Genomic DNA, 15,955 nt, shown 5'->3' with positions numbered 1-15,955 from the left:
GTCTTGTCCTGCATTTGTTGGTGATTGTGGGACAGCAAGGCCAAGTCATCTGCAAAGTCCAAATCGTCGAGCTGGTTCTGTAGGGCTTACGTTAACAATAATATTATACACAGTACACTGAACTCCCCGCAGGCTTGACTAAGTTTTACTTTACACGAGATTCATGTGCACTACTCACTAACAATGCCAACCTGGGTTCAAAATGACAGCACACTTTGTACACACTTAACATAAACAATTGTTTCATTTTAATAGTTGAAACCATTGGCGTAACTTCATGTTGTGATTTTACCATTCATAAAAGGCTGATAAAAATTTATATGGATTAACAACACATTTAGGTCATATCATAAGGAAAGAAGATAAAACTTCCCGTTATAAATTTTACATCACGAAGAAATATTATAATGGACAAGAATGACGTCATAGATGTTTGTCTTGGTTACAAACATCGGAAGGAGAATCAATTGATAAACACGATCTACGTTAAGGAAAAAAATGGCTTCGTAGGCAGGTGAGTTTATTTTTAATCTTTGAGTTATTGTTTGATTCTCATTTAACGCTCCATCACGAAACAGAACAAAAGTCATATGTGTTATATTAGTATAACTCGTATACTATCGTATAATATTACTATATATATATTATAAAACATTTTTCATTAATTTCATTGTTTAAAATTTCCAGTGGAGCAAAAGTCGTGCGGCCATCTTGGTTCGTCACCACAGTCAGTGCGTAGGTTAACCCTCTCCTTACCAACCATAGGAAAATCGTCACATTCATTACGATACAACCAACATTTTTCTTATTCAAATTTCTTTTGTAGCCTACATCATAAAATTTTAAGAAAATGAACAGTGTGTTGTAGCGCATGTTTTGCTAAAGAAACTATGTATCGCAAGAATCTTACTGCTAATATTATGTCAGAGTGATAAAAATATATTTTTGTGTTTGTTGGGTGTGAAGTTTTGGGGAAAATCCCGAAGATGGCGGGTAAGGAGAGAGTTAAATTAACGATGGCTACGGTTAGTGGTGGAAAGCTCCCTGGCGTTACAACCGGATCCCGTTATAATCCTAACAAGGGAGGCCTTCCGAAAGCTCCCCGTGATACGGGAAACAACCCAAATATTCCCTCAACTAACCATAAGAAAAACTAAAACCTAAGTAAATTATACGAACTGAAAGAGATGCTATACCAAGGAGTTTTCGGAAGGTCTCCCGAGAAATAAAACTTTCAACTTTAAGGTAAGCGACTCGGGCGTGCACGGAATGTCTCAATTCAATTCAATTCAAATATTTATTTATTGTCGGCATTTAAAAAAATGTTTCATAAATAATTTAGTCAGGCAAATAGAAGCCTTTGACCGACATGGTCTCCCTGATTATATCGTTATATATAATTGGTTAAAAGTAAAAGATGACAATTTCTCACCTAAACCAAACTAAAGGCCAATGTACACTGCTGCTATTGATACCATTGTGGTATAGGTTTTATATAATATGTAAATAATCATTTGTAACGCACGTAAGCATTGATCATCACACAGTAATGAAAATGCGCGATTTAAATGTATTATTATTATTATTATTATTATTATTATTATTATTATTATTATTATTATTATTATTATTATTATTATTATTATTATTATTATTATTATTAGTGTTATTATTATTATTATTATTATTATTATTATTATTATTATTATTATTATTATTATTATTATTATTATTATTATTATTATTATTTGTTATTTAAAGTTAGAATTGAAGGAGTTGCGGGAAACCTTACGCACGTTCTTCGGGCTAAGGACTAAGGGAAACAACCCAAATATTCCTTTAACTAATCCTTATAGGAAGAAAACAAAAATCCTAGGACCTTCACTACGGCCTATCTATAACTAATACTAAGAGAGAAAAAAAGCAATCGGACCTCGAGCTAACTCTAATAGAAAAATAAAAGGAGGCTTTGCGTAAGCTCATGTGCTAAAGAAATTAACCCAAATATTCCCTCAACTAACCCAAACAGAGAATAAAACCTAGTACCTTTACTGACCCTAATATATATATATATATATATATATATATATATATATATATATATATATATAAACACAACAAAACACCCTAGCACCTTTACTAAGACCTATAACTAATACTAATTATTTTCTAAAAATCCTCCAACCTCGAGCTAACCCCAATGGAAAAAACAAAACCAAAACACAACCTAGGACGATTTTGCACTACCTTTACAATACTTTAAAAAAAAAACGGCGGCGAAGAACCAAAGCAATGGTCATATTAAGACTTTTAAAACTTTCACCAATCTATCAAGGTTTGTTCTCGAGATTTTGAAATGTTACTATATATTGACAAATTGAATAAATTAACGCCTGACAAAAGATCCACGGTTAAAATACTTATTGAAAGAGATGTTTGACCGAGGAAGTTGCGGAAGGCCTCCTCCTCTCCCCCCCCTTACCCCCCCCCCCCCCAAAAAAAAAAAACAAAAACCAAACAAACAAAAAAAAAACAAAAAACAAACAAACAAACAAGCAAAACAAAAAAACACACACAAAAAAAATACAAACAAAAAACCCCAACTAATCCCCCGATAAAACACAAAATGAGACCGCTCTGCACACACAACCGTTCAAAAATTTATCCAGAAAATTCGTCCTTCAAATACTAATCGACTAAACAGTAGTTAGGAGTGGGGCCCTCAGCTTGCCAACAATTCTAAAATCTGGGACTCAAGGAAATCTTCAACAAAGTCCATGGTTTTATAGTTTTTTGTTGTTTTTATTTTTTTGACAAGATGAGGGTTCATGTTTGAAGGACGATTTTTGTAGCCAAAATTTTATTTTATTTTTCAGAATGCGCTCTGATTATCAGTGACGGGAGAATTTACGTAGTTTCACAGCCCTTATATTACATTACTTAATCTTTTGGCTAGCACTATTCAGTATCTGATACTGAATAACCACTTCGTAATCTTTTAGCCACTGTGGGCTTTCAATTAGTTGCAATGTCCAATAAATATTTACTTTTGAAGATGAATTTCAATTTTATTATTGGTTTGGTTTCCATTTTTATCAGGTTATAAACAAAACAAACACCATGTACATCTTTGGAGTGATAACAGCTCTACTCCTTGCAATGGTAGTTTTTGGAGGTATAGTATCATAATAATAATAATGATAATCATCATCATAAATATCATCATCATCATCGTCGTCGTCGTCATCATCATCATCATCATCATCATCATCATCATCATCATCATCATCATCATCATCATCATCATCATCACCATCATCATTATCACCATCAGTATATTCAGTATAAAAGGTTTACATCGTAATCAATTTAAATTGAAATATGTGAGGGATTCAATAATACCATCTGTCACAAATCACTGGTATTAATGATAATGGGGGGTACATTAGTCGAGGACGGGATAGATCAATCGTAATATCCAAGAAGAGAAATCAGGGCAACTGCAAGACGCATATATAATTTAGATTTAGACTTCAGTTTTCAACATAAGGCGCACTAAGACATAATATCACAAAGTGGATACAAATGATGGTCAAATAATATACTTAAGGGGGGGGGGGGGGGGCGACAATAAAAATGATGAATTTTGACACAGTTTGGTAAAATTAGATTTTGGTGGGCTGTTGTCAGGTGACCATTTGTCTGCATAAAAAAATTGCATGAGAACTTCATCTTCAGTTTTTTTCTACTCAAAATAACGTATTTTGTGACCCATGGTATGGTTAAATCCTGCCCATTTTTTGTTTCAGTGGACAGATTTCATGAAAGAATATCAAATAGTCTTTATAACTAAGTAAAGGCAAAACATATCAATGAAAAGTAAAAACTCTCCTCTATCTTCAACAACCAATCACTTTGTTCTTAATTATGTCATGTGGTCACAATCCAATCAGAGAGCGAGAGGAGAGTTTTTCCCTAAACTCGTTTACTTTGACTGTTAAATGCGTTTTTCTAAAAACTGCTATTTTCGTCACCAAAAACCAATCTCCTCCCTCAGTTTTCAACCAATCTTCTTCAAACTTTCTACAAATGAGTGTCATACAAATACGCAGGTCCTCTAGGAGCCGGATTTTTGAAAAAAAAAAATTATGAGTAATTTGAAATTATGTAACTTTTTAAAAGTAATAATCGAGTAATAACTTTGAACTTAATTTTTTAAGTTTCTAATTTAAAAATTAAAAATCGGGCTTCTAGAGCCTCTTTATTTTCCTTTTTTCTACATCTGGCCAAAATATTATGGCAATGGGTTAATAAACAAAAAAGCATTTGACGCTTTAGGATTTGTTGTTTATTTTACAATATGGCGTCCTTTCCATAGCAACGGGCAACTTTTTTCGAAAAAAAATATATGCAATCATCCTTCCCAAACATAAACATTATAACTGTGCATAGAAGTTTAGGATATTTCATATTTCACAATAGATTCAGATTACGCGCCGCAATTGTTTCATCATCATCAAGTGCCAGGCCTGTTGCAGACATCGGCGATCAGGGCCCTCCAACCATATCTGTCCTCAGATCTACTCAATAGCTCGATTCCTGTTCCTCCTCCACCAATCCATCTGTTCAGATTGTCAATGTAATCTAACCTCTGTCTCCCTCTTCATTTCTTCCCAGCAACTTTACCCGTAAGTACAATCTTTTCAATACCGTTTTTTCTGTAAATATGTCCGAGAAATTTTAACTGTCTTTTTCTGATGGTGTTTACCAAAGTTGGTCGTACTCCAATTTCTTTTAATACATAGTCGTTTTTTATTTTATCTTTCCATGAGATTCTAAGAATGCGTCTATAAAACCAAATTTCGGCTGCAGTTATTCTACGTTCACATTCTTTGTTAATCTTCCAACATTCGCTGCCATAAAGAAGCACAGACCACACGTATGATTTCATTACCCAGAGTTTTGTTGCCATCTCAATGTTGTGGTTGTTCATGATTTGCTTTAATTGATTATATGTTTTCTTTGCTAAAGCAATTCTTCTTTTAATTTCATGGGTGGATCTACCATCAGATGTAATAATATATCCCAAATATGTAAAACTTTCAACTCTCCTGATCTCTTCGTTTTGATAGGATAATTTGCAGGGTGGTTTAACATTATTTCTGCTCAAAACCATACATTCTGTTTTTTTCACATTGAGTTCTAACCCCATGTCTTCGCTATGTTTGGTCACATTATCGAGTAGTTGTTGTAACTCTTTTTCTGATTCTGCGATTAGAGCAGTGTCATCCGCATATCTTAGATTGTTGATGATATGTCCCCCTATATTCACTCCTGCCTTCAATTTTATTTTACGTAGAATGAACTCGCTGTAGATGTTAAAAAGGTCGGGAGATAGGACACATCCTTGCCTCACACCTCGCTGTATGTGTGTGTACTCGCTGACCTCACTATCAATTCGAGCAGCCGCTTTTTGCTCCCAGTAAATATTTCTAACGAGTCGAATGTCTTTGCCATCTATATCCAACTTTTGCAGAATGTCAATAACTCTTTTATGTTTTCTACGGTCAAAGGTCTTTTTGTAATCAATAAAACATATATACTCATCTTTTTGCATTTCAAGATAGCGATCTATTAATGTTGTTAATGTGAAAATAGCATTTCTTGTCCCACTATCTGGTACAAATCCAAATTGAAGATTACTGATTTCTGGTCTGATCTTATTCCTCATTCTCTCCATCAAGATACGAAGCAATATTTTTATATTATGACTCATTAAACTGATTGTTCTATGAAGTCCACATTCGTTGGCTCCCGATTTCTTTGGTAACATTATGAATATTGATTTGCTCATTTCACTGGGTACCTCCCCAGAATCGTAAAGTAAATTTACCATTTCAGTTAATTTATCAATTCCCCAATCTCCAAGTGCTTCAATCAATTCTACATGAATATTGTCAGGTCCAGGTTCCCTCTTCATCTTTCTGAGTGCATTCTCCACTTCAGCTTTTAAGATAGGTGGTCCTTCTATGGAGTTATAGATTTGCGGTTTGTTCCCTCTTTCATCATGGAACAGCTCCTCGATGTATTCCGACCAACGTTGTAATATGCTGTTTTCATCCATCAGCACTGTACCATTTTAGCCTTAATGCAGCCTGTTTGTGTACATTTACTCTTCCTGTTCACTTCCTCGATCGTGTTGTGGAAGGTTTTTTGGATCTTTTGAATAGTCAGCTCTTTCTATTTGTTCACATTGCTCATTCAGCCAGGCTTCCTTTGCCTCATTAAATCTTTTCTTTATTTCTTTATTTATGCTTTTATACATTGCCTCATTTCCCTTAACACATCTCCTCCTTTCCATCAGATCCAATATTTCCTGTGTTATCCATTTCTTTTGTTTCTTCTTAGTTACTTCAGGAATGTGTTCCTCGAGTGAGTCAGTGATAGAGTTCCTGAAATGCAAGATATTTTTCTTCCAACTGTGATGTATTACTAAGTACATCATACCTATTTTTTACAGATACAGAAAACTGTTCTTTTAGTTTGTCATTGGTGTTTAGATATTCAATGTGAAATTTTGTTTGTGTTTTAGATCTTTTGAGCTTTTTCATCTTTAATTTTATTCTACCTACAACTGGTATATGGTCACTGTTGCAGTCTGCCCCAGGCATTGATTTTGTCAGTTGAACGGCGTTTCTGAACCGTTTCTGTACGATAATGTAATCAATCAGATTACGCGTCTCGTCTCCAGGGCTCACCCAAGTCCATTTCCTCCTCGGGTGATTGTAAAACCATGTGTTGCTGATGAACATGTCATGCGTTTTGCACCATTCTATTAGAATCTCTCCTCTTTCATTGATCTGTCCTAAACCATGTGATCCAACAACATCTCCAATTTTTCTCTCTCCAACTTTGGCATTAAAATCTCTGATTACAACCTTGATGTCTTGAGATCCAAATAGTTTCCAGGCTTTCTCTAGGTCTTCGTAAAACTCTTCTATTTCTTCATCGGTATGACTTGTTGTTGGAGCATACGCCTGGATTATACCTACGTCAAAAGGCTTTCTCTGCAATTTTACCGCAATGATTCTGTTGGAAATATATTCATGGCCTTTCAACATTTTTGATGTTTTCGGATCGAGTATAATACCGACACCGTGTTCGTGAGTTTCACCACCAGAGTAGAATACTTAACATCCATTACAGATCATGGAACCGGCTCCCTTTCATCTCATTTCTGAAATCCCTAAGATGTTAATTCCCATTCGGTTCATTTCTTGTAGAACGTTTTCCAATTTTCCTGCTTGGAACATTGACCGCACGTTCCAAGTTCCTACTTTTTTAAAATGAAGTTGCAAGCAGTAGCTTGATGACGGTCTGGAACCACCCGCTGCGCATGGCATTCCATACCGAGCTAGTTGATCGCACTACAGTGCTGATCCCCATCAAGGGCTGTTGTGAGGACATACTATGTTTTGTGACATGATATTACTTTGCAGATTGTTACTCACAGTAGGCTGCAATTACTTTCTCTGAGGGCAGTTCCCATACTGGGCGGTTAGCCTCAGCCATTGTACCTAATGGTATCCTCTGCCTGACGCTGTGGAGAGTTGACCACTTCCATGAACTCTCCTGGCTGCTCCCCTCTCCTATCCATCACCTGCCTGCCGTGACTTCATGTAACCCTGGTAGGGAGACTAAGTGGTTACTCGACTTTGCCCAATGGTCTACCACAGGCTAACGGTGGGAAGGATCGCCTTACTATCCTTGGACAGACAAGCTGCCCCGCTACACATTTTGGAGTTGGCTGTATGCGTTGGTGGCCAATGCTTTCATTTTCTGATATCTTCATTTTAGTTAATCAAATTGCCTAGTTTTCGTACACTTTTCCATTCATTTAAATTTATGTAGATTTTTTGTATATTTTGTTTTGGATCGATTCACTTTTAGATTCCATGCTTCTTGAGTAGTTGATATTGTCAGCGTATATATTTTCGCTTTAATCAATCCAATCCTATTCATTGACAATAAATCTCAAATTACAATCCTACCTTTTTTTTTATCAAGCACCATGTAATACAGTTTAGATACGATTGTTTACTAATAATGTTTGAACTGTGTAATGTTTACAATTTGTCATTGTTTAATTCAACAAATGATAGTGAAAACATGAATAGCATCTGACTGAATATATTATTCCTAAAACGGTGGCTCAACGTTTCGGTGTTTTGTCTTGTTACATCTCAACTGTGATGATGGCCGGATAGGTGACGGGCATAGTAAAAAATTAGTCCTTTAATCATGTCCTATGGTAATGCACTTTACACAATTCATCCCACTCGTCTCAAATGTGAATGATTACCTGGCTACAAGCAGTTTGGACGCCTAACAGGCTATAGTGGTCTTTTCAGGAGAGTATTAAATCTAATGAGATCTTTCAATGTTATAATATTATATCAAATATCTCCACGTCCAACCAGGTGGTATATCTATTTAGTTAGCTCCTACACTAGTATATAGCAATCAAACTTAGTTATGGTAATAGAGGTCTGCTAGAACCGATGATCTCCCTGGTACGAAAAAGAGTAGCAATACAGACCTATTTAAGTCGGCTCGAATTGCTGCCAAATGAGATGACTTTTATAATAAAATTAATGATAGAGAAGGAAATTAGATCAGATCTTTTCTCAAAAGAAACACTATTTTGTATTATTCACAAAATATGTTTATTGTATCATAGACCAGACGATCTTATTATTCTTTTTTCAGCATTTGGGTGCTTATCTTAGTGGGTCAAGTTCCGAATTTTTCTTTTGGACTTCTGCCCAGCCTTCTGCTAGCTCTGTTATTGGTAGTAAGTTTTTCCTTTGGGGATGGTGGGGATGGTTGCATATTTGGAATATCTCTTGTCATTCCAGCCATGGGTATGATCAAATCTGATGAGTAAAAGTAATAGGGACAAAAATGCGACGTCACACCTGTAGAGAAACGGCCCTTCCAGTGTACACTCAACAGAAACACTCAGGCTGTGGTTTTTATTTTTAGCACTGTTGCTAATCAAAATTCATATTAATTGAATTTTTCCATGCCATAATGGTTCTAAGTTTTGCACCAGAATGTCGACATCACCCAGAGAAGGAGGCCTTGGCTGTACCGATTTCGAAGTGATAACCACTTTTACTGCTGTGAGCATTGTTAATAGGAAGTGACAACATGACTTGGAAACCATTATTAGATAATCAATGTGTAACTGCATGTTTGCCGGATGTGCCCTCAGACATTTATTATAATGTTAACAATTTTGAATCTTATAGACATACTGGGTGGCTCTGAAAAACTGTCCCTTGTTTGGAGGTCTCTTACTTCTTTAGTGTCTAACCTAAAAAGTTGAAAATCTCATGGCAAATAAAAACATATTTACAGTCAATTTGTGAAATTTATATTTCAATATATTTAAATTCTAATTACTTTATACACCAATCGAAATCATGAGGCCAAATTGAGTGATTTTGGAAGTGTATGATCTTATACGTAATTGGTTTCACGGTTTAAATGATTATTATTGTTTGAAATATAACTTGAACTAATTATCTATTTAATACAATAAATAAATGAATCAGAACAAAAATGTTTCCGGACAAACTAGAATTAGCACAAATTACTCCTTTAAAAAAACGAGAGAATTTTTAATGCATGAAAAAAGGGTGTCATTGTATAACTACACAAGAAAGGTGACCTTTCAAAATTTAGAAATTGGAGAGGACTCATTTTACTCTCTACTCCTGGAAAAATATTTTGCAGGGTTCTTTTACAACATCTAAAACACGGGATTGACAGAACTCTCAGAGAGTAAAAGGCAAGTTTCAGAAGTGGAATAAAATACACTGACCAGATATATTTGTCTTGAGAGAAATTGTCCAACAATCCATAGAGTAGCATTATTCCTTGTATGTCATTTATATAGGTTTTCAAAGGGCTTTTGACAGTACTCATCATACATGACTTTGGAAAATACTAATATCTTATGAATTCCCAAAAAAGGCATCAGCAAAGTAAAGTGTATGTACGAAGACAACCAGTGCTTTGTACGCCATGACGGACAACAACAAAGTGAATGGCTTCATGAACAGACAAGAGCCAGGCAAGAATGTGTAATCTCAATTACAGTCTTTCTTGTTGTCATTGATAAGGTGATGAGGACAGTGACCAACGGCCATGCAAGAGAGCATGTTTGGGGATTGACGACGAGATTTAAAGATTGCGACCATGCCCAGAAGAATATTGAAGGAAAAAATATCCAACGTGGATTGGTTATCACGATTTGTAGACCTTAAAACCCATTCTGACAAAACAAAAGTCATGAAATTTAGAGGCGGTTTGGGTTTATAAAATAATTATCTATACGTGACAGTTTTAATCATTCTGCATCATCATTATATGATAAAAAACTTTTTTGGTGAAAAGACTACATTATCTCTATTGATACCCGTTTTGATAGCCTGGGTCTGGCATTAAAAAGTATAACAATCTGTGGCAAATTTTCCACAAAAGTAATAAGGGAATAACCTCCATATTCTTCCCTCTTATCAACATTGTAGCATTTTGTGTCACCTTAGAGAAATTTTACAGCTTTAGCTTATGAGATTTGTATTACATCATTACAAATTTGCGAACCAACTTTTTATGACAAATTTGATGTTAAAAATTATAATTTGGAGTATAAGTAAAAAAAAAAAATCCCATATACCCTATCAAAAACTCTTCATGATGACAGATTACATCATCTCTGCAATAACTGTGGGAATTCTTAGGCAATTTCATGGAATAGTTTCGGAGAAATATTTGACACAGTATTCCATACCCCAAGAAAAATGACTTATTTTGAAAGTCGCAAAATAGCTCTCTGCTTTTTACATTTTTCTCACTACCGATACTCTTTTCAACCGTGCTTTTCGTGCCTTTATAGTATATTTTGAGAAATTGCACTTCAAAAATATTATTTCAAAGATAATGTAATGTTGTTTTCCACCAAGATTGTTTTGAAGGATTTTCCTAGAAATTGGACTCAACCCGTCCCTTAAAGACAAAAAGCAAGCAAATGGTAAAAATCCACGGCGCAGATCTGGTTAGGGGGAACACTTCAAATACCTGGGCAACTACATCTCGGCTGACAGCAACATTGAAAAACAAAAGAAGTTAGTACCTAAATTGGACTTGTAGTTTACAATTTTCATGGGCTCAGAAATAGTTGGAACTTTGCATACTTCACCAAAATAAGAATGAACTAATCCAACGTCCGCTCTGCTCCCCTGTATGCAGCAGAAACTTTGATAATGAACAAGCTGTCTTTGCAGAATCTTGAAACTTGGTTGACAATAGCATATCACCAACGAAGAACTCTCAAGATGTACAATAAGGCAAACATCGTGGATGAAGTCAAACACAGAAGATGGAAATGGCTGGGTCACGCTCTCCGAATGAAAGACTGCCTTATTAGACAGCACTGCGATGGTCCCCATCGGGAAAGAAAAAGACAGGCAGACCATTGGAACCTGGAAGATGAGGGTCGAAGAGAATATGGAAGAAACTGGAAAGACATGTAATGAGCTGAGCTGGCTGGCCCAGGACGGATATAACTGGAAAAAAAAATTGTTGGCGCCAAGGAACTGAGAGGATACGGGTGAGGTAAGGTAAGGTACGCCAATACTATTGATGTTTCAAATATCAAAATAAATCGTTTCGGTAAACAGTCCTTTCTTTATGCGCGCTGCAGTTTTGTTGAATAATTTACACATGATAACAAATACCGATTTGAATATGTCTGAACTTTTCTTATGACAAAGATGGCAGCCTCTTAGACTTGTTCAGATCTGTTTTCTTTTCTGAAAATTGTAAAAGTATAATATATAGATAATTTATATGCACACTATTTGAGGTAAAAATTCTTACACCGGTGAAAAGCCAAAAAGGGCTTATTGATTTTAAATCAGATTTCATAAAGCAAATATACAGGCACCGGTGTAAAATAAAGCTCTGAACAAGTGTGTATGAAATGTGCCAGACAAAGCAAGAAAGAAAAATTCAAGAAAAAACTATCCAAATAAGAAAAGTCCACCTTGAATGGGGATCAAACCCCAGACCTTCTGATTACCGGTCAGACATGTTACTATTACTCCACTGAGGCTCCCGATAGTTGGGACAATTTTAATACCAATAATCTTCAGAATGGTACGCGTTTTACGCTCTGAAGCCTCGCTTACATCAAACAACAAATACATTGAACACAAGAGGACCAGGACGAAGGTACTTGAGTTGCTCCATTATTATTTTTTTAAAAACGTAACAGGCATCGATGACATAATGTTTAATAAAATATTATGATTTATTTTCAGATAACATCACGAACAATTGTCAAGTAGACGATGGGCCCTGTACAATGCAAGAGAAAGAGTATTTTGTATTCATTTTTAAGTTAAGTGTTCAAGGCCAGCCACAAAGCTACACCGTGCAAAAAGATGGCAAGCTTGTAAACGTTGACAAGTACATTATATGGGGATGGCCGAATGGAAAAGCTATGTTTCTCTTGATGCATGCAACAACGAGTGATTCCGGTCATTATATTATAACAGAAAAAAGACCCGAAGAAGTTGACGCAAATCATGACTTCGAATTAATCGTTGAAAAGGGTATGTGTTTTCTACTATAATAATGTATCCCACTGCCTAAAATGGTTATATAAAAGCATATATTTGACCCCGAAAGGGATTATTATTATACTAATATAAAAATAATAATAATAATAATAATAATAATAATAATAATAATAATAATAATAATAATAATAATAATAATAATAATAATAATAACAATAATAATAATAATAATAATAATAATAATAATAATAATAATAATAATAATAATAATAATAATAATAATAATAATAATAATAATAATAATAATAATAATAATAATCTTCATCATCATCATCAAATGGCTGGGTCACGCTCTCCGAATGAAAGACTGCCTTATTAGACAGCAATCCGATGGTCCCCATCGGGAAAGAAAAAGACAGGCAGACCATTGGACCATCATCATCATCATCATCATCATCATCATCATCATCATCATCATCATCATCATCATCATCATCATCATCATCATCTTTATTATTATTATTATTATTATTATTATTATTATTATTATTATTATTATTATTATCATTATTATTATTATTATTATTATTATTATTATTATTATTATCATTATTATTATTATTATCATTATTATTATTATTATTATTATTATTATTATTATTATTATTATTATTATTATACGATATATTATTATCACGATTATGTGTTCCTAAAAAAGAATTTAAGATCTATGCCGATCGTGCATTTATTCATGCTGCTCTCGCTGTCTGGAAATCTCTTACCATTCAGTGTTAAGAGCGGGGTTGTGGATTCCCAGTCATCTTTTAAAAAGAAATTATAATCTCATCTTATGAGAAGCTCACTAAATTAAATAAAACATCCCAATTTTTTTGTAAAATTTAGAGTAATCGTACAATCTTCGCACAACTCGCGACATATTGGGCCAAATCCCTATCTGCAGACATGACTGAATTAGAATGACAGTAGGCGGGAGTTCCATAGGGAAGGGACAAATCTGCACATACTGATTTGAAGCCCATTAATTAGTCTTTATTCTGAATGCCAATACTTTCTACTGGCGTTATTTATAATAATAATAATAATAATAATAATAATAATAATAATAATAATAATAATAATAATAGATCTTTATTGTACATAAATATGGCAATTTGTCATTTAGTTACACTTGTCATAACGTTATATGATAACTATAACATTGAACAGACACCTCACTCCTACCCATTCTCTCTCTCTCTCTCTCTCTCTCTCTCTCTCTCTCTCTCTCTCTCTCTTCCTCTCTTTCTTTCACGCATGCGACATACACAACATCAACATTTTCATTTCATTTTCAATTCGTTACATTCTTGGCAATTCAACACCAAATATTATCATCATTATCAATTGGTCACTTCATCTAGCCTAACATTAAACAAATTAATCAGTCAATCAGTCAACGCATCAATCCTTGGTTTTGCTGTACCATATGAAATATTCAACATTTTTATTGCTGATGGAACGAACGTTGATTTATACTTGTTAGTTCCACATTTAATCTGACAAAAACTTCTCCCAGATGGCAAAATATCAAATTCATGGTATAAAATATGTTTTTTTATTGTTGGTAATTGAGAATGCTTTCCTTTCTATTGCTTTTCCATGAATTCTTTCTACTTCATCAACAGGATGGTTTATTATTTTTGATGCCTCTTTGTAATTCTAAATCATCATACAATGCTTTATATAATATTAAGCGAAGGATAGGTCTTCAATCAACAAATCGCGAAATAAGATGAAATTAGTGGTGCACTTTTGTGTCGGAAGTAAACAAGGCCGCCGCCATTTCGATTTCCTTGAGACAAAAACATTGATACTAGTCATATTACCGTTTTTTCTTCCCCCGAAAATACCCTTGTGTTCATCGCTTCACACACTTTTCCTTATGTGTTCATCGTTTCGCAAAATTTTCATCTGTTCTCACACCAGTCATTCAAACCTATAACTCTACTCTTTAACATCTGTTGTTTGATATATTTTATCAAGATCCATTTGAATGACGCTTAGCTAGCTATTTTATCAAAGGAAGTATTTAGAAAACGCACACACACACACACACATACACACACACACGCACATACTTACCAGAACTTTGCCAGAAAAGTAGTATCTGTGATTATAGGCTATTTTATGATACGACGAATTGCAAATTCACCACACACAAACACACGCACACACACACACAAACACACACACATACACACATGCAAACACCAGACATTTGCAATGAAAAATCCTTTCTTAAAAAAATATAGCATTGTGGAGAACATTGTGCTTATTTGAGTCAATAAAAAAATGATACGGCGCACAACTCTACTGAAAGATTTGAAAACTAGAAATATATTTTTTACAGATAGATAAACAGGTAACTTGATTTCCTTTTACAATTTAAAGTCAGTTTGAAAGTTCGTTGAGTCAAACAGATATCATAAAATATGTACCGACGACACTAACACTTTCAAAATCAACTAATTTTGACACTGTAAAAAGTTGTCAGTTTGCGTCATCTATTTATGACATCAAGTATTATTATTACTTCTGTTGTGTTGTTGATTTAGCGGTGATCATTGTTGTAATGTAGTAGTACTAGTAAGAAGCCGGCAATTTCGCGGGGAAAGAACTATTTTCATTCGATATTGTACCCACCATGATTTAATGAGGGCAGAATGGTAAACAACGTTGTCTGTGTCACTTGCTACATCCTCTGTTGATTTTTCTGTGTGGCCCAACATGAAGTGTAAGCCACTATAGCCTCTGACCCGTGACACAGCAACATACAGTTGTCCGTGTGTGAAAACAGGTTGTGGTAAGAAAATCAACTGCTAAAATAAACCTGAAGTAGTAGACGAGAGCAGAGTTGAAAGACGATCCTCGGATCGAGAACTTACCTTACATTACAGTACTCTAGTGATCATGTTTGGTGGCGTTTTTATGCACCTCCGTTGATTTTTCTGTGTGGCCCAACATTAAGTGTCAGCCACTATAGCCTCTGACCCGTGACACAGCAACATACAGTTGTCCGTGTGTGAATACAGGTTGTGGTAAGAAAATCAACTGCTAAAATAAACCTGAAGTAGCAGACGTGAGCAGAGTTGAAAGACGATCCTGGGATCGAAACTTACCTTACATGACAGTACTCTGGTGATCATGTTTGGTGGCGTTTTTATGCAACTCCACTGGAGGTGTACAAAAACGCACCGTTTTTATGCACCTCCGTTGGCGGTGCTGGTTGATTTATGAAAATG

The 15,955-nt window shown here is 34.8% G+C and overlaps 1 protein-coding gene across 2 annotated transcripts in view; it reads left to right on the top strand.

The window, feature by feature from the left end:
• The first annotated feature begins 425 nt into the window (after window positions 1-425).
• Window positions 426-15,955, top strand: part of LOC144958566 (muscle M-line assembly protein unc-89-like) — a 57,590-nt gene continuing 42,060 nt past the window's right edge. For both annotated transcript variants that reach the window (XR_013642471.1, XM_078890631.1), the window contains exons 1-3: window positions 426-514; window positions 3,100-3,175; window positions 12,393-12,686. Coding sequence is in view for 1 of the 2 variants with exons in the window: in XM_078890631.1 (XP_078746757.1) it covers window positions 3,121-3,175; window positions 12,393-12,686 (349 nt within the window). In the remaining variant the exon portion in view is untranslated. The remainder of the gene's footprint in view (window positions 515-3,099; window positions 3,176-12,392; window positions 12,687-15,955) is intronic.

The sequence above is a fragment of the Berghia stephanieae genome, chromosome 13 (genome assembly GCF_034508935.2).
Source record: "Berghia stephanieae isolate SIO BIC M18660-M18661 chromosome 13, UCSD_Bste_1.3, whole genome shotgun sequence".
In the NCBI taxonomy this organism is placed as follows: domain Eukaryota; kingdom Metazoa; phylum Mollusca; class Gastropoda; order Nudibranchia; family Aeolidiidae; genus Berghia; species Berghia stephanieae.
The sequence above is the reverse complement of the archived record's forward strand: the minus strand, read 5'-3'. Positions and strand labels throughout refer to the sequence as shown.